Source organism: Protomyctophum parallelum (assembly GCF_964188405.1).
Source record: "Protomyctophum parallelum genome assembly, chromosome: 15".
Taxonomy (NCBI): Eukaryota; Metazoa; Chordata; class Actinopteri; order Myctophiformes; family Myctophidae; genus Protomyctophum; species Protomyctophum parallelum.
The window spans coordinates 36,583,022-36,603,676 of record NC_139710.1 but is presented as its reverse complement, the minus strand read 5'-3'; the positions used below and the strand labels follow the sequence as shown (position 1 = coordinate 36,603,676).

Sequence of the window (20,655 nt, the reverse complement as noted above, 5' to 3'; positions counted from 1 at the left end):
ATTGAAAAATAGCAGATCTACAAGCTCATAGCGCGCCACCGAGTGGCACGCTACGAGCTTGTAGGTCTGCTATTTTTGAAAAATCGAAGAACGACTGACATAGCTTTTTCAGAAAACTGTCAGGATGTAGAAGACATTTTTAGAATCTGATCTCAGGTCAGAATGGGTTAAGAAGCTGTTATGCCTCCATGGTAGTAGAGTAGCAGAGTATTGAGCGTCCCCCGTGTAATCCTGCTCCACTTTGCGTTGCAACAGAGCTTCTGTAGTTCAGTGGGGTCACGCCAAGGCTGGCCAATGTCCAAGCCGCCAAACTCTACTGGTCAAAGCCGTTTTTTTTGCCTGTGCAAGGTGCGCATGTAGCAGGAGTGAACCGCGCATGAGCTGGCGTTTAACACAGAGCGCAGGAGCAGCGGTGGCCAAATGGTTTGCGGAGCGGTCTTGATACCGGAAGGTCGCCAGTTCGCATCCCCGGACCGGCACGTTAAAATTACCACCGCTGAAGTGGCCTTGAGCAAGGCATTGAACCCCTACCATGAAATGTTCTATGAGCAGGATGTGGCTGTAAACAAGTCCTTGGCTTAGTCCACTTCCCTGGGTAAACATAGCTTTGCTTTGCTTTGCGCTCATTAGCACTCCAAATCAAGTGGAAGCAGAGCGTTCTTCTGAGCAACTTCCATTGAAATGAATAGCAGTCCGCTCTCTAGTTTATATATAACTCTATGGGTCAAGCAGGTAGACACTAGACAGCCCACTGATTCTGGCTAAGCCCCAACACACACACACACACACACACACACACACACACACACACTATGCAGACGTACACGTACTTAAGTCATTTTGCTGCCAAGCTACTATAACGTGACCTGAATCTATCTTGGCTTCACTGAGCCAAGCCTTTGAAGCTCCCTGTTGTTGCAACTTGCTGGTGGTATATTTAAGCAAGAGGGTGTTCTTTACTAGCATTAATGGCACGCCTGCGTTGCTGCAGGAACGAGTTCAGTAGGTGCAGAAGTGCCAACAGGGAGCTTCAAAGGCTTGGCTCAGTGCCAAGCTAAATGAGGATAAGACAGAAGTTCTTATAATCGGTTCTAGTGAACAGAAAGAATCAATATTAAGCAGACTTGGCAACCTGACTGTAAAAAGTAACAGTACAGTAAAGAACCTGGGGGTTATTATTGATTCTGAATTGAATTTTAATTCACACATTAATCATGCTACCAAGATTGCCTTTTTTCACCTTAGAAACATTGCACGAATCAGAGCCTGTGTGTCCTTGGACGATGCAAAAACGCTAATCCACGCCTTTGTTTTTTCTCGGCTTGATTACTGCAATGCACTTTTTTCAGGACTGCCTAAGAAAACAACTGACAGATTACAACTTGTCCAAAATGCAGCAGCCAGAGTTTTAACTAGAACTAAGATGAGAGAACATATTACTCCAGTTTTGGCATCACTGCACTGGCTTCCGGTTGTTTTTAGGATTGATTTAAAAATTATTTTACTTGTCTATAAAGCTCTCAATGGTCTCGCACCTTCCTACCTACATGACTGCCTGCCTAAATATGTCCCAAACCGCCCCCTAAGGTCTTCCACTGCTGGCCTGCTCGCTTTGCCTAAAAAAATGGCAACAAAAAAATACGGGGAAGCAGCTTTTTGCTTCTACGGGCCGTCGGCATGGAACAAGCTCCCACTGTACCTTCGTCAGGCAGCCTCTGTAGACATTTTTAAAGCTCAGCTCAAGACCCACTTCTACAACATTGCTTTTAATTGATCTTTTATTTTTTATTTTTTTATTCTTAATTTTTTCTGTTATTCATGTCCTCACTGTATTGCATTACTGCTTGTTTTTTGTCGTTGCCTTGCTTTTCTTTTATTCTCCATTGTTCTGTAAAGCACTTTGAGCTGCATTTCATGTCATGAAAGGTGCTATACAAATAAAGTTTTATTATTATTATTATTATTAATGGCAGTAAAGCACATCCACCGAGTGTAATATTGCGATTATACAACAAGTATACCAGTTATACCCAGCACGTCAACTCAATTTCATTATTAACTAAGATATTCGATAACAAATAATCTTATTTTTTTAATGACAGATGTAGCCTCTATGACCGAAGATATCCCATTAAATGTGCTAGTCTACATTCTACAGTATAGCCAGCCAACCGGCTCTGCTCTGGGAGAGCAGATCAGTGAGACTCACTAGCACAGCTGATCTTTTATGTTTTGATTAGGCGTTCCATCATGCTTGTTTAAGCACGGCTAGGTTCTGAGCTCGTAGATCTGCCACGTTTGCGGTTTTTGAATTTGAATCCTGAAAAGTAACAGTTTTGGACATGTGAGGTTTGCACCCGACAGAGACGATAATAGGGCTTAACCAATTTTGGGGCGGGAACCCATGTTGGTGTTTTAAGCATTATGTTACACTTTAGCTATTGAAAAATAGCAGATCTACAAGCTCATATAGCGCGCCACTCGAGCTTGTAGGTCTGCTATTCTTGAAAAGTCGTGAAAATGTGGCGCAAATCTTTTAATATATATTTCAGAGTGAACATTTTTATCTAAAATATTGGCTTCTGGGGGGGTCTCTGGAACTACATATTTTGATGTGGGGGTCCGTGGCCCAATAGAGATAATTCTGGGGGTCCTTGACATGAAAAAGGTTGAGCACCACTGTTTTTCAGAATTTTTTTAAAGAAAGTCTAAAGGTTAAAGAATTTGAATGAATTCAAATTATTTGGTTTCTTTTAAAAACTGCCGATATGAGAGTTTTGATGACTGCGTTGACTAACATAATGTAGGCAAATGTTCCTATTTATATTGATCCCAAATGACTTGCCATGGGCTGCCCTGTCGTCCACTTACTGGTCAAGCTGTACTACTTGGCCTCACTCCCCAAACCCACCTCACCCCTGCCCATTTCATAGGCTGGAATGGCTTAGGGTTGACGACAGAATACAGCATCTTGCAGGCTTGCATTGGGTCCGGTCTTCAAGATTCGATACACCGCCAAGATACCCATGTACCTGTGTAATACTTCCTTAATGTCAACAAAGTTCACACCCACAACACCAGAGGGAGTTCAACACCCCCCCCCCCCCCCCTTTTCCCTTTTTTACTTTCTTTATACAGTATGATGATTTCATGCTTTTTATAGAAGTGTATGAATTGAAAATGGTGGACCCTGATGTAAACACGTTGTGTGCTTTTCGTGGTGTCATCCACAAAGTGACAGCTTTTGTATTGACTTGTGCTTTAGTTTGAAATGTCAATCAATCAATCAATCAATCAATCAATCAATCAGTCCATAAGCATATCGCTTTTACACTATTTGTTGCGTTCAAAAGTGTTGTGTCTGTCTGTCTGTCTGTCTGTCTGTCTGTCTGTCTGTCTGTCTGTCTGTCTGTCTGTCTGTCTGTCTGTCTGTTTCCCTCCTTTGACCATTTTCTCCAGACACATTTACCAGATAACGAGAGTGAATGAACGACACATGAATAGAACATACTATTTGTATGTACAGTACTTAACATTTTTACTTAAAGTAACAAAAGAAACTGAACTTTGTTTTGGGAGGCTATTGTTAGCACTTTGAGGACATCAAACATAGCATTAACAGAATACACTGGGAACAACAAGTACAGTACGATAACGGCAGACTGGGTAAATGTGTTTTTAATACTTTATTATGGAGATTATTTCACACTGTGGTGTTATAATATTCATCCAGTCAAATATTAACCACTTAACACCCTATATATACAGTACTCTGTTGTAATGTACATCGATAGCGAATATAACCGATGTTTGAGCTCAATACGTGTGGCATTTTGACGTGCTGTGAGCTTGTAGATCTGCTATTCTTGTCAGATGTTTGTCTATTTTGGCCAATCAGCGATGCTAGGGTTCATGTGGCTAAAATTGACACTTTCTTTTGATTGATGGAAATATTTATTAACAGTTTGAAGAATTACAGTACATTTCGAGCACAACTCAATACAAAGACGACGGAGACACCATGGAGAATAAATTGGCGTGGAATTTGTCCAGTGTAAAATGTGCTCAATTCTTAGATGCTTACATCTTATTTACACACTTTATATACAGTATATGGCATTGTCTTCTCTCTTCTCTTCCAGGACTCTTCTCATTCATTATCTCTCTTCTACTTCTCTCTTCAAATCCTTTCTTTCTTTCTTTCTTTCTTTCTTTCTTTCTTTCTTTCTTTCTTTCTTTCTTTCTTTCTTTCTTTCGCTCGCTCGCTCGCTCGCTCGCTCGTCCTGTAAGACATTGCAGTGTCCTTGGGAACCATTTAGTAGATTAACAGAGCCATGTGATTAAGGTCCTACGATCATAAACGCAGTGCTCTCTCTCTGTCTCTCTCTCTCTCTCTCTCTCTTTTACTTAGACTCCGTCCGTCCGTCCGTCCGTCTGCCCGTCCGCCCACATACAAACACAATTTGCGGTATACATTTAGCATTCGCCCTTAATCCAGAGCGATTTACAGTAAGCAAGCTAAACATGAGGTAATGCACCAAATGCATAGAAATGGTCATCTATTCTAGGATCATAGGACAACCATGAAGAACCTATCATCAGTGTAAAACCGGTATGAATATGAATGACACACCTCAAGGTTCAAGATTGGGCTTTATTGACCCTCATTCCTAATTTACCCCTTTGGATTAATGATGTGTGTCAGTCTTGATTTAGGTTTTTCATATCGTAAGATTTTAGTGGACCAAAATGTATTTCTGCAGTGAATAGGCTATAGTGTCGTGTATATGATGTGTGACTGATACTTGATCATGTTTTAGGGTGGAGACACACACACACACACACACACACACACCCCACCAAACATCATCAGCTCTTAAGCAACAGAGGAAAGAAGGAGACGTCAGTGTATGATGTCATTGCTGCTGCGTGTCGGTTTAGAAGCATAAACTAGTCCATCCCTAACATTTTAGTCTAGTTTTTATTTGTTGGCAAAATATATCAATATATTTAGTCTTAGCTTTAGTCATCATAGGTTAGTTAGTGTTTACTTTAGTTTTTACTTTGTTTTCGTCAGTGAAAAAAGGTAGTCGACGAACATTTTTCGTCATCATTTTAGTTGTCAAAATCAACACTGTGTGTGTGTGTGTGTGTGTGTGTGTGTGTGTCCAGGCTACCTCCCCAATGGGATCCATGCAGTGGAGGCCATGTTGGCTGCAGCCAGCATCGGAGCCATCTGGAGCTCCACCTCTGTTGATTTTGGAGTCAATGTAAGTGTGTGCGTGTGTGTGTGTGTGTGTGTGTGTGTGTGTGTGTGTGTGTGTGTGTGTGTGTGTGTGTGTGTGTGTGTGTGTGTGTGTGTGTGTGTGTGTGTGTGTGTGTGTGTGTGTGTGTGTGTGTGTGTGTGCGCGAGTGGCCGTACCCATCTCCATAAAACAGAGACTTTCTATTAATGAGGTGATACTGCCCCCATGTGGCAGACCCGGATAACTACAGCTACCAATACATAACTAACTAACAGTACATTGTCATGTCACTGACACACACATGTATACATATTTGGCACAGAGCACCATAAGACTAGATTTATTAGCTAGATTAGTATACAGGACTGTATAACTGTATTTACTGCAGTAGGTGGGGAGAGTGAAACCTACCAGTGATGTAAAAAAGTACTGCCATGTTTTACTTATATATAAGTATCAATTCCTCAATGTAAATATACTAAAGTTTTTCTCCAAAAATAGCAGATCTACCAGGTTGTATAGGTTGTATGCTATTTTCATGTATATTATAAGATAATTATAAGATAGCCCATGTGAACCAAACTGTACTATGTGGAATAACACAGGATTGAATGGGTTAAGTTCAGCTAATTTTTTCTCTCTCTCTCTCTCTCTCTCTCTCTCTCTCGCTCTCTCTCTCTCTCTCTCTCTCTCTCGCTCTCTCTCTCTCTCTCTCTCCATCTCCGTCTCTCTCTCTCTCTCTCTCTCTCTCTCTCTCTCTCTCTCTCTCTCTCTCTCTGTCTCTCTCTCTCTGTCTCTCTGTCTCTCTGTCTCTCTCTCTCTCTCTCTCTCTCTCTCTCTCTCTCTCTCTCTCTCTCTCTCTCTCTCTCTCTCTCTCTCTCTCTCTCTCTCTCTCAGGGCGTTTTGGACAGGTTCTCTCAGATCCAGCCCAAGTTGATCTTCTCCGTGGCGGCGGTGGTTTACAACGGCAAAACGCACGACCACATGGAGAAGCTGACCAGCGTTGTCAAAGGTTAGAAACATGACCGTTACACGGTGGCACAGTCGGTAGTGCTGTCGCCTCACAGCTAGAAGGTCCTGGGTTTGATTCCCGCTGGTGACGCTGTGGGCGCTGGGGGTGTGTTCTCTCCTCCACGTCATCAGTGCCCATACCCGAGGTCGTGGTTGGCGAAAGGGCCTTTCTGTGTGGAGTTTGCAATATTCTCCCCGCGTCCCCTAGGGTAGGTACCCTCACAAAAAACATGCAGTAATCCTGGTCTCTAAACTGCCTCCCCCTGGCCAGCCTGATGGAGGGGGAAGGAACTGGTCGGAAAAATGTGTTCCTTCCACGTGCTACGTCCGGCCGGGAAAACTCCCCCCGAAGCAGCTTTGACTCCTCATGCATAGAAGGAAGGATGAGGTCAGTCCACTGCCCTCCCCAGGTTGGCAGAGGAGGTGTAGCGCCCAGGATTACACTATAGATAATTGACACTGGGTGAAAAAATGGGTTGCAAAATCGTGGGCAAAAAAGGTCTCAACCCAAATTATTTTGGGGGGGTCCCCAAATTATTAAAAAACAATTGGAAAATGGAAATGAAGCTTTTACATAGTACACTTAGTACATGCATAACTTTCCTTAATGATTATATCTGGTTTCAGTATTCATTTATGATATATTTTCTCTATTATAATAACTAGTCCTTACCCGTTGTGAGATATTTGCCCCCCCCCCCCCCCCCTTGTGGCCGTGAAGGGTACTGCACCCGGGTGCGTTTGTAATTGACTAATAAATTAATTAATAATCATTAATGTGTCAAATCGAGACATGGCCAAAGCATTTCCGGGGGTCCCCGGTCAAAAAGGTTGAGAACCCCTGGTTCTCACTGTGTGTGTGTGTGTGTGTGTGTGTGCATTTGAGTGTCGGCCAATCATTTTTTGGGGGCAGAAGTTGCGGGATCTTTTGCGGGAAGTACCGCTCAAGGAAATTACGTTGACGCTTTACAAATCAGTTTACATTCTCCATGTATGAAACAAGTGCTGTGATTGGTCGAAAAAATATCGTATCCGGGGGAAATAAATCTGACGGATGTTCCGGTCCAAACTTCCGCCGATACCGTCTCTGCCTTAGGTTGTGACCAGGCTTTTCTCTCTGCCTTAGGTTGTGACCAGGCTTTTCTCTCTGCCTTAGGTTGTGACCAGGCTTTTCTCTCTGCCTTAGGTTGTGACCAGGCTTATCTCTCTGCCTTAGGTTGTGACCAGGCTTTTCTCTCTGCCTTAGGTTGTGAACAGGCTTTTCTCTCTGCCTTAGGTTGTGACCAGGCTTTTCTCTCTGCCTTAGGTTGTGACCAGGCATTTCTCTCTGCCTTAGGTTGTGACCAGGCTTTTCTCTCTGCCTTAGGTTGTGACCAGGCTTTTCTCTCTGTCTTAGGTTGTGACCAGGCTTTTCTCTCTGCCTTAGGTTGTGACCAGGCTTTTCTCTCTGTTTTCGGTTGTGACCAGGCTTTTCTCTCTGCCTTAGGTTGTGACCAGGCTTTTCTCTCTGTCTTAGGTTGTGACCAGGCTTTTCTCTCTGCCTTAGGTTGTGACCAGGCTTTTCTCTCTGTCTTAGGTTGTGACCAGGCTTTTCTCTCTGCCTTAGGTTGTGACCAGGCTTTTCTCTCTGTCTTAGGTTGTGACCAGGCTTTTCTCTCTGCCTTAGGTTGTGACCAGGCTTTTCTCTCTGCCTTAGGTTGTGACCAGGCTTTTCTCTCTGTCTTAGGTTGTGACCAGGCTTTTCTCTCTGCCTTAGGTTGTGACCAGGCTTTTCTCTCTGTCTTAGGTTGTGACCAGGCTTTTCTCTCTGCCTTAGGTTGTGACCAGGCTTTTCTCTCTGTCTTAGGTTGTGACCACGCTTTTCTCTCTGCCTTAGGTTGTGACCAGGCTTTTCTCTCTGCCTTAGGTTGTGACCAGGCTTTTCTCTCTGTCTTAGGTTGTGACCAGGCTTTTCTCTCTGTCTTAGGTTGTGACCAGGCTTTTCTCTTCGCAGACGACTAAGGCTGGGAACGAGGCTATGTACAGTAGGAGTTTAATTAACTCATCGATTGCGCAAAACGCTCTAAAGCGTTTTATTAATCTCGAGCGCCGTCTGCGCATCACGCTCTAAAGCGTTTTATTGGTGTTTTTACTGTATACTGTACATCAACTTCTCTGACGCCCGGACAACACATAATGTAACACTGATCATCTCCAGAAAGATCCGCTGTGAGATCCGGGAGTTTAAAGCCCCCCACCTCCTGAAAAGAGGCCTGGTCTAACCACATTCCAGGCATGCCGTATCCATTACGACGTACTGGGGAGGCGGCATCGCCGTCCTGCACACGGCATAGACCAACGCAGATCAGGGGATCTAAAATGGAGCTACCCATTTTCTAGTGTGTGTGAAATTTGTGAATACACTCGATTACCCTTCCCCTCCTGTTTCTACATGGTTTCTCCCGAGGCATCTCTCCATCGCATTACAGTTTCTTCCCCCCCCCCCCACTCATTCACACAGATCCACTCGACACAGCCCTCTCTAATTCTTTCCAACGACAACTCACCGGTCTGCCGCCTCATTCTCGGAAATATAAACCCGTATATAAACCAAGAATAATCTCCAACGGTCGATCGCCATTTCACGCACAGGTATACGCGAAACGAATGACGTATTCTCGAAGGACCGCCATAGGAGAAGCAGTATACATCTGACCAACTGTCTTTTTTTCGCCGTCGCGTCAGCCATGTTTGGACAAAGAAGCAGTATACTAGGCTAGCAGATATCACACCGTGGAACCCCCCCCACACTGCGAGTTGCGATCGATCGTTTTGCAGTTTGCAATGCTACTCTCATTCTCGGAAAAAAGATTCTCGGCAGTTGATCACCATAATCGCCATAGCGCCTTCGCCAGCCAATTGCAGTGATAAGGCGTCTGGGACGTAATCGACCCGTTTGTAATGGATAACTAATACAATCCTAAGCTGCGGAAGCCATCGTGTTGTCTGTCATTTTGTCGAAATCACAGCCAGCCGGGCTACGCTTATCGCTCCTGTGGTTCATGTCCAGACATGTCGTGGAACCCCCCCCCCCACTGCGAGTTGAGTCGCTCCTGTGGTTCATGTCCAGACATGTCAACCTCTCAAGTCACTGTTATGCTATCAAACGATCTGTTGATTTTGTTTACTGAGACAATGATCACATATGTGCATAGAATCATCATCATCATGACGTTATCATGACAGGCAGATATAAACATAAATAAATTATCATATACATACTACACACTGAATGAAAGCCCTAAATGTCTAATTTTAGGAGGAAAACAAATAAAATACACATATCCCATATACTGTTTGTCAATACTAGACTATTGAATCCATTTCATTTATAAAATTCTCTTTTTCAGAGAGAACTTTAGCCCATTCTGACCTGAGATCAGATTCATACGAGGTTTCCACTGGACACACACTGGTCTGATTAGAGAAAGCATGGACCTATAGAACTATTATTTACAAAATAAGGCATATAGCGACATGTACATACTATATACCGTATGAAACAGAAGACTCTCTGCTTTCATAAGAAAAAAACTAATACTGTAATAATAATAAAAATCACACCCATGTGAAGTGAGCAGTGCAATGTTGTGAAGTGAGCAGTGCAACATTGCACTGCTCACTTCACAGGGGTGTGATTTTCATTATTATTACAGTAGAAGTATTTTTCTTATGAAAGCAGAGAGTCTTCTGTTTCATACGGTATATAGTATGTATAGGCCTTATTTTGTGAATATTTAGTTGTCAGTTCCTTGTCTTGTCTAAAATACTCTGAGGATTTCAGAAAATGCATGGACCTGAAGAACCATTATTCACAAAATAAGGCCTATAGCGACATGTACATACTATATACCGTATGAAACAGAAGACTCTCTGCTTTCATAAGAAAAATACTTCTACTGTAATAATAATAAAAATCACACCCATGTGAAGTGAGCAGTGCAATGTTGTGCAACATTGCACTATAGGCTATAGGCCTTATTTTGTGAATAATGGTTCTTCAGGTCCATGCATTTTCTGAAATCCTCTCTGGTGGGCGCAAGCTGCATTCAACAGCCAATTACTGACAAACTATACATGGGACCATGTGTATTTGTTTTCCTCCTAAAAGTAGACATTCAGGGCTTTCATTCAGTGTGTAGTATGTATATGATATTATTTGTGTTCATTTTTATATCTGTCTGTCAATGTCTGTCAACTTCAACCTTCCATATCTCTGCTGTTTTTTCAAAAGAGCAGCGTGCAGTGAAAAGCAGGTTTTAGAAAAAGGTCAATATCTCCAGAATGGAAGATGGTAGAATCATATATTTTTTTTTAAATAGAAGTGGACTAGTTTGGCTTCCTTTTGATTTATGCAATGTGCGATGTGCTATAAGAGGCCCCTCGCTGTGGGCCCCTAAAAAGTTAAAAAGTCCAATGTTAATCGCTTAGCAGAAGCAATCCTGAGTAGAATTTCAAAAGTTAGCAATCAATGTGTTAACTGGTCCGGATGTGTGTGTGTGTGTGTGCGTGCGTCTGTGTGTGCGTGCGTGCATATGTGCATGCGCGTGTGTGTGCGGATCTGTCTATCTGTGTGTGTTTGTCTTCAGGACTTCCGGACCTCAAGAAGGTGGTGATCATTCCCTACGTTCGTTCTAAACAGGACATAGACCTCTCCAAGATCCCCAACAGGTACAGCATGATGTGGCACAACAGACACTAGGCACAACAGACACTAGGCACAACAGACACTAGGTACAACAGACAACAGACACTAGGTACAACAGACACTAGGTACAACAGACAACAGACACTAGGTACAACAGAGACTAGGCACAACAGAGACTAGGCACAACAGACACTAGGTACAACAGACAACAGACACTAGGTACAACAGACAACAGACACTAGGTACAACAGACACTAGGTACAACAGACAACAGACACTAGGTACAACAGAGACTAGGCACAACAGAGACTAGGCACAACAGACACTAGGTACAACAGACACTAGGTACAACAGACACTAGGCACAACAGACAACAGACACTAGGTACAACAGACACTAGGTACAACAGACACTAAGTACAGCAGACACTAGGTACAACAGACACTAGGTACAACACACACTAAGTACAACAGACACTAGGTACAACACACACTAAGTACAACAGACACTAGGTACAACAGACACTAGGCACAACAGACAACAGACACTAGGTACAACAGACACTAGGTACAACAATTTACAATTTACAATTTAGGCATTTAGCAGACGCTCTTAATCCAGAGCGACTTACATTTAGGCAAGAACAAAAGCATGGGAATACATCACATAAAAGCATTTATCATGAAACATGCGTAAGCTAAGAAGGTAACAGTGGAATATCTATTTGATGAAACTATACATACACTATACATAATAAACTATACATATTCACTACTATGCTATACATATGTACTATGGCGTGCTATGACTATATACAATACAATTATAGTGCTGTCTACATAACATGCTATAAGTCTAAGTCAAATGCTATCTAAGCCAACAGAAATTCTATCTAAGGGGTTAGGGTAAGTGCTATGGGCCATGATGGAACAGACAACAGACAACAGACAACAGACACTAAGTACAACAGACACTAGGTACAACACACACTAGGTACAACAGACACTAGGTACAACAGACAACAGACACTAGGTACAACAGACACTAGGTACAACAGACAACAGACACTAGGTACAACAGACACTAGGTACAACAGACACTAGGTACAACAGACACTAGGTACAACAGACAACAGACACTAGGTACAACAGACACTAGGTACAACAGACACTAGGTACAACAGACACTAGGTACAACAGACAACAGACACTAGGTACAACAGACACTAGGTACAACAGACACTAGGTACAACAGACACTAGGTACAACAGACAACAGACACTAGGTACAACAGACACTGTTACAACAGACACTAGGTACAACAGACACTAGCTACAACAGACACTAGGTACAACAGACACTAGGTACAACAGACACTAGGTACAACACACACTAGGTACAACAGACACTAGGTACAACACACACTAGGTACAACAGACACTAGGTACAACAGACACTAGGTACAACAGACACTAGGTACAACAGACAACAGACACTAGGTACAACACACACTAGGCACAACAGACACTAGGTACAACACACACTAGGTACAACAGACACTAGGTACAACAGACACTAGGTACAACAGACACTAGCTACAACAGACACTAGGTACAACAGACACTAGGTACAACAGACACTAGGTACAACAGACACTAGGTACAACACACACTAGGTACAACAGACACTAGGTACAACAGACAACAGACACTAGGTACAACAGACAACAGACACTAGGTACAACAGACACTAGGTACAACAGACAACAGACACTAGGTACAACAGACAACAGACACTAGGTACAACAGACACTAGGCACAACAGACACTAGGTACAACAGACACTAGGCACAACAGACACTAGGCACAACAGACACTAGGTACAACAGACACTAGGTACAACAGACACTAGGTACAACAGACACTAGGTACAACAGACACTAGGTACAACAGACACTAGGTACAACACACACTAGGTACAACAGACACTAGGTACAACAGACACTAGGTACAACAGACACTAGGTACAACAGACACTAGCTACAACAGACACTAGGTACAACAGACACTAGGTACAACAGACAACAGACACTAGGTACAACAGACAACAGACACTAGGTACAACAGACACTAGGTACAACAGACAACAGACACTAGGTACAACAGACAACAGACACTAGGTACAACAGACACTAGGCACAACAGACACTAGGTACAACAGACACTAGGCACAACAGACACTAGGTACAACAGACACTAGGCACAACAGACACTAGGTACAACAGACACTAGGTACAACAGACACTAGGTACAACACACACTAGGTACAACAGACACTAGGTACAACAGACACTAGGTACAACAGACACTAGGTACAACAGACACTAGGTACAACACACACTAGGTACAACAGACACTAGGTACAACAGACACTAGGTACAACACACACTAGGTACAACAGACACTAGGTACAACAGACACTAGGTACAACAGACACTAGGTACAACAGACACTAGCTACAACAGACACTAGGTACAACAGACACTAGGTACAACAGACACTAGGTACAACAGACACTAGGTACAACAGACACTAGCTACAACAGACACTAGGTACAACAGACACTAGGTACAACACACACTAGGTACAACAGACACTAGGTACAACACACACTAGGTACAACAGACACTAGGTACAACAGACAACAGACACTAGGTACAACAGACAACAGACACTAGGTACAACAGACAACAGACACTAGGTACAACAGACAACATACACTAGGTACAACAGACACTAGGCACAACAGACACTAGGTACAACAGACACTAGGCACAACAGACACTAGGTACAACAGACACTAGGTACAACAGACACTAGGCACAACAGACACTAGGTACAACAGACACTAGGTACAACAGACACTAGGTACAACAGACACTAGGTACAACAGACACTAGGTACAACAGACACTAGGTACAACATACACTAGGTACAACAGACACTAGGTACAACAGACACTAGGTACAACAGACACTAGGTACAACAGACACTAGGTACAACAGACAACAGACACTAGGTACAACAGACACTAGGTACAACAGACACTAGGTACAACAGACACTAGGTACAACAGACAACAGACACTAGGTACAACAGACACTAGGTACAACAGACACTAGGTACAACAGACACTAGGCACAACAGACAACAGACACTAGGTACAACAGACACTAGGTACAACAGACACTAGGTACAACAGACAACAGACACTAGGTACAACAGACAACAGACACTAGGTACAACAGACACTAGGTACAACAGACACTAGGTACAACAGACACTAGGTACAACACACACTAGGTACAACAGACACTAGGTACAACAGACACTAGGTACAACAGACACTAGGTACAACAGACACTAGGTACAACAGACACTAGGTACAACAGACACTAGGTACAACACACACTAGGTACAACAGACACTATGTACAACAGACACTGTTACAACAGACACTAGGTACAACAGACACTAGGTACAACAGACACTAGGTACAACAGACACTAGGTACAACAGACAACAGACACTAGGTACAACAGACAACAGACACTAGGTACAACAGACACTAGGTACAACAGACAACAGACACTAGGTACAACAGACAACAGACACTAGGTACAACAGACACTAGGTACAACAGACACTAGGTACAACAGACACTAGGTACAACAGACAACAGACACTAGGTACAACAGACACTAGGTACAACAGACAACAGACACTAGGTACAACAGACAACAGACACTAGGTACAACAGACACTAGGTACAACAGACACTAGGTACAACAGACACTAGGTACAACAGACAACAGACACTAGGTACAACAGACACTAGGTACAACAGACACTAGGCACAACAGACACTAGGTACAACAGACACTAGGTACAACAGACAACAGACACTAGGTACAACAGACACTAGGTACAACAGACACTAGGTACAACAGGCAACAGACACTAGGTACAACAGACAACAGACACTAGGTACAACAGACACTAGGTACAACAGACAACAGACACTAGGTACAACAGACAACAGACACTAGGCACAACAGACACTAGGTACAACAGACACTAGGTACAACAGACACTAGGTACAACAGACACTAGGTACAACAGACACTAGGTACAACAGACAACAGACACTAGGTACAACAGACACTAGGTACAACAGACAACAGACACTAGGTACAACAGACAACAGACACTAGGCACAACAGACACTAGGTACAACAGACAACAGACACTAGGTACAACAGACAACAGACACTAGGTACAACAGACAACAGACACTAGGCACAACAGACACTAGGTACAACAGACACTAGGTACAACAGACAACAGACACTAGGTACAACAGACACTAGGTACAACAGACAACAGACACTAGGTACAACAGACACTAGGTACAACAGACACTAGGTACAACAGACAACAGACACTAGGTACAACAGACACTAGGTACAACAGACACTAGGTACAACAGACAACAGACACTAGGTACAACAGACAACAGACACTAGGTACAACAGACACTAGGTACAACAGACACTAGGTACAACAGACACTAGGTACAACAGACAACAGACACTAGGTACAACAGACAACAGACACTAGGCACAACAGACACTAGGTACAACAGACACTAGGTACAACAGACACTAGGTACAACAGACACTAGGTACAACAGACACTAGGTACAACAGACACTAGGTACAACAGACACTAGGTACAACAGACACTAGGTACAACAGACAACAGACACTAGGCACAACAGACACTAGGCACAACAGACACTAGGTACAACAGACAGACATATGGATTTTACTCAAACTGAATTAATATTATTAATTATGTTTTGAACAAGCCCAAATTGATTAAATCAATTAATTACCAGCTGCATTATTATTATTATTTGTGGGTCTGCTGCTGACATTATGCCACTTTTTAGCTGCGCTCCGCTGTTATTCTCAAATTAGTGACCTTAAAGAATTAATACAGGGGTTGACACTAAGGTCTCGGAGTCACTTGCCCGTCGGGCAAGAGCAGGTCATGTTTTGCCCAAAGGGCCATCGCTCCGGTTCAGTCTCTATCCTTTTAATACTCTATGGGTGGGATACACCGTTGTCCAGAACCGGCGCAAATGCCCAGGCACTCCATATATGGAGCTGGCCTGTTCTGACATCACAATGATGTTCTGACATCTGCATAGACTCCATATTTGGGCATGCCTGACAGAACTTCATGGGCATAAAAGGGACACATACATAACTGCCCAACGTGCACCGTTCTACTAACCCACGTTACAATCTCCATATCTGGCCCAGGCCGACCTAGAGCTCCACATTATCAACATTCTGTGAAGATAGCATATTTACAAGCTCACAAGCTCTTTTACCCTAAATATATTCTTGCGCGTCATCGTTGTGAACCGTCATCTAGTGGCTGAATGTTTTCTATTGGTCCTTTCATTTATTTATCTATCTTTTGATCCATTTGTATAACTCTGAAAGTGTGCAGGGTCCAAGATTTGGCCACATTTGTACACTTTCATCACCCCCTGGTGGACACTATGGGAATAGTAGGAAAAGTAGTAGAGCTACAAGCTGAAAGAAGTGCACAGATCCAATGTTTTGTGTGAAAACACAGCAACGATACACAGAGACGACGAGTGAATAACATACACCCTGACGGTTACCCCCCCTCTCTCTCTCTGTCTCTCTCTCTCTCTCTCTCAGTGTGTATTTAGAAGACTTCCTGGCGTCGGGCCGCCGTGATGGGGACCAGCATCCTCAGCTGGAGTTTGAGCAGCTCCCGTTCAGCCACCCTCTGTTCATCATGTACTCCTCTGGTACCACGGGAGCCCCCAAATGCATGGTCCACTCTGCTGGGGTGAGTCTGTTCATCATGCACTCCTCTGGTACCACGGGAGCCCCCAAATGCATGGTCCACTCTGCTGGGGTGAGTCTGTTCATCATGCACTCCTCTGGTACCACGGGAGCCCCCAAATGCATGGTCCACTCTGCTGGGGTGAGTCTGTTCATCATGCACTCCTCTGGTACCACGGGAGCCCCCAAATGCATGGTCCACTCTGCTGGGGTGAGTCTGTTCATCATGCACTCCTCTGGTACCACGGGAGCCCCCAAATGCATGGTCCACTCTGCTGGGGTGAGTCTGTTCATCATGCACTCCTCTGGTACCACGGGAGCCCCCAAATGCATGGTCCACTCTGCTGGGGTGAGTCTGTTCATCATGCACTCCTCTGGTACCACGGGAGCCCCCAAATGCATGGTCCACTCTGCTGGGGTGAGTCTGTTCATCATGCACTCCTCTGGTACCACGGGAGCCCCCAAATGCATGGTCCACTCTGCTGGGGTGAGTCTGTTCATCATGCACTCCTCTGGTACCACGGGAGCCCCCAAATGCATGGTCCACTCTGCTGGGGTGAGTCTGTTCATCATGCACTCCTCTGGTACCACGGGAGCCCCCAAATGCATGGTCCACTCTGCTGGGGTGAGTCTGTTCATCATGCACTCCTCTGGTACCACGGGAGCCCCCAAATGCATGGTCCACTCTGCTGGGGTGAGTCTGTTCATCATGCACTCCTCTGGTACCACGGGAGCCCCCAAATGCATGGTCCACTCTGCTGGGGTGAGTCTGTTCATCATGCACTCCTCTGGTACCACGGGAGCCCCCAAATGCATGGTCCACTCTGCTGGGGTGAGTCTGTTCATCATGCACTCCTCTGGTACCACGGGAGCCCCCAAATGCATGGTCCACTCTGCTGGGGTGAGTCTGTTCATCATGCACTCCTCTGGTACCACGGGAGCCCCCAAATGCATGGTCCACTCTGCTGGGGTGAGTCTGTTCATCATGTACTCCTCTGGTACCACGGGAGCCCCCAAATGCATGGTCCACTCTGCTGGGGTGAGTCTGTTCATCATGCACTCCTCTGGTACCACGGGAGCCCCCAAATGCATGGTCCACTCTGCTGGGGTGAGTCTGTTCATCATGCACTCCTCTGGTACCACGGGAGCCCCCAAATGCATGGTCCACTCTGCTGGGGTGAGGGCGCGCACGCACGCACGCAAATGCCGCAAATGCCGCAAGTGCCGCAAATGTACGAAGTTGAATGAATGAGGAAAAGGACAACTTAATTAGCTCTCAGATGTTAAGGAAATGTACACGTGTTGCCTGTTCCCTCGCGGGTTCAATTCGGTTACGCGAACTGAGGATTTTACCGTGCGCTCCGCTAGCCTGCACCTTCAAACTGAAACTGAAATCATGGCCAAAACAAAGAGCTGCCATTAACATAATAATCATGCATGGGTTTCTTTATGGCGAGCGTGTATTTACATAGCGGTCGGTGTGTTTTCATGCTCCGCTGACACGCATTAGCGTTGGGGAAAAATGGTCCTGAAGCGGAAAAAATTTAAGCAGCAGGAGAGCACTTGCGTATTACGTCCATCTCGCTCACAGCTGGCTGGAGATTGCAGCGTTGAATGACATTAACCCATTCTGACCTGAGATCAGATTCTAAAAATGTCTATTACATCCTGACGGTTTCATTATTAACCCATTCTGACCTGAGATCAGATTCTAAAAAAGTTCTTTAATTTTTCAAAAATAGCAGACCTACAAGCTCGTAGCGAGCCACTCTGTGGCGCGCTATGAGCTTGTAGATCTGCTATTTTTAAATAGCTAAAGCATAACGTAATGCTAACACCAAAAGGGGATCCCGCCCAAAATGGGTTAAAGAGCATCATCAAAATGCATGGAAAACGTTGCCTGTCGAAACGCAGCTGGGCACAAACATTGCATGACCTTATTTATTTATTTTTTCTCTCCATAAATGAATGCCCTGCTTCATCATCATACAAGAGTACTGCTGTCTGCATAAAATAATGCTTTTACCTAAAAAGAAATACAAAATAAATAAACAGAAATTATTATTTTTTTACCCGAAAAGCGACGCACGCCTCTTGTGTTAGACGTGATCATATTCACAAGGGAGGCTCACGCACGCACACGCACGCACGCAGGCACGCACGCACGTACGTACGCACACACACACACACACACACACACACACACACACACACACACACACACACACACACACAGGTCACATCTGTTACCAGAGTTTCCCTAGTGTGACCCCCCCCCAACAGTCAACAGATGTGTCACTTTTCCATCAACCGCAGGTACACACACACACACACACACACACACACACACACACACACACACACACGTCACACACACACACACACACACACACACACACACACACACACACACACGTCTTAGCGAGAGCACATAAGAAACTTAACTATACACTATCTGTAGAAGAAAATATCCAAAATGTCCCTGAAGTAAATTGTGTTTATATAATATTGTCTAGTCAAAGAAGTTATTAGATTTGTGCCATGCATTGTGCCATCGATTCCGTTGGCCGTTCGGTTTCATCACTCCATTGTGCAGCAAATATTTAATGGATACGTGAGTAACACGGAGATGATACTCGTGTGTCAACCAAATGTCGGTTTTATTGAAAGGCTAGACGCTAAGGAAGAAACAGGTGTCGTTTACGATGTTATTTCGCCTGCAGTTCAGTGCGGAGGTCTGTCCGAACTTTGCTTTTCGCTCGATACCGTTTCATAGAGAGACAATTCATTCACGATCCACGTGTATATACCAAGTTAATTAAAATAAAGATGCTTCAGGTTTAGTTATGGCTTAACCCATTTTAACTGATTCTAAAAATGTCTTCTACATCCTGACAGTTTTCCGGAAAAGCTATGTTTCTATGTCATCCGTTCAAAATAGCAGACCTACAAGCTCGTACGCAGCACGCCACTCGGTGGCGCGCTATGAGCTTGTAGATCTGCTATTTTTCAACAGCTAAAGCATAACATAATGAAAGTCTTCTCTGTGCGCGGTGAAAAAATAGTCCCTGCTTTATTGCGAGTGAGACTGTGTTGGTCGCGGAGTAGATGATACTGTAGATAGAGGAGCTAACTGGCACGGGCACACAAAACAACTATACATGTATTCCAAGGCAGTGCCAGGTTCTTCCATGGGTTCTTCCTTAGTGTGTAAGGAAAGGTATCACTGGGCATAATGGGTAATGGATAATGGATTGCACAGTCTTCTCTTAAAGGTAATGGCATGTGGCACGGCGATTGGTTTCTTTTGTATTGTAACGACCAAACCACACTGATGCATAATGTAACGGGTAGCGGAGGTGTTTTAGGGATTTAGGCTGGCGTATACGGTTATTACGGTATAACTTTTTTTCCACGGGGAACGCCTCGTATACGCAGTGCTAAATCCCCAAATGTAGTGCCTTAGTGCAAGATAGGGCCCATTATGTTCTTTAAGCAATGGAAAATATCAAAAACAAGCACCTAGTTATGGTACAGAATGGGTTCAGTGTATATTATTCTAGGTTTGTATTCATCTTTAATATCTTAGTGTTTTTGTTCTAAACATGGAGACTGAAGCCTATAGTTTGTGTTTCTCTTCTAAACATGGAGACTGAAGCCTATAGTTTGTGTTTCTCTTCTAAACATGGAGACTGAAGCCTATAGTTTGTGTTTCTCTTCTAAACATGGAGACTGAAGCCTATAGTTTGTGTTTTTCTTCTA

At 44.0% G+C, this 20,655-nt stretch overlaps 1 protein-coding gene across 1 annotated transcript in view; it reads left to right on the top strand.

The window, feature by feature from the left end:
- aacs (acetoacetyl-CoA synthetase) overlaps positions 1-20,655 on the top strand; it is a gene marked incomplete at its 3' end in the record, with an annotated part of 81,114 nt that overhangs the window by 26,190 nt on the left and 34,269 nt on the right. Inside the window, exons 5-8 of the mRNA XM_083784056.1 lie at positions 5,173-5,270; positions 6,144-6,258; positions 10,886-10,967; positions 16,744-16,897. Coding sequence (XP_083640182.1) covers positions 5,173-5,270; positions 6,144-6,258; positions 10,886-10,967; positions 16,744-16,897 — 449 coding nt within the window. The remainder of the gene's footprint in view (positions 1-5,172; positions 5,271-6,143; positions 6,259-10,885; positions 10,968-16,743; positions 16,898-20,655) is intronic.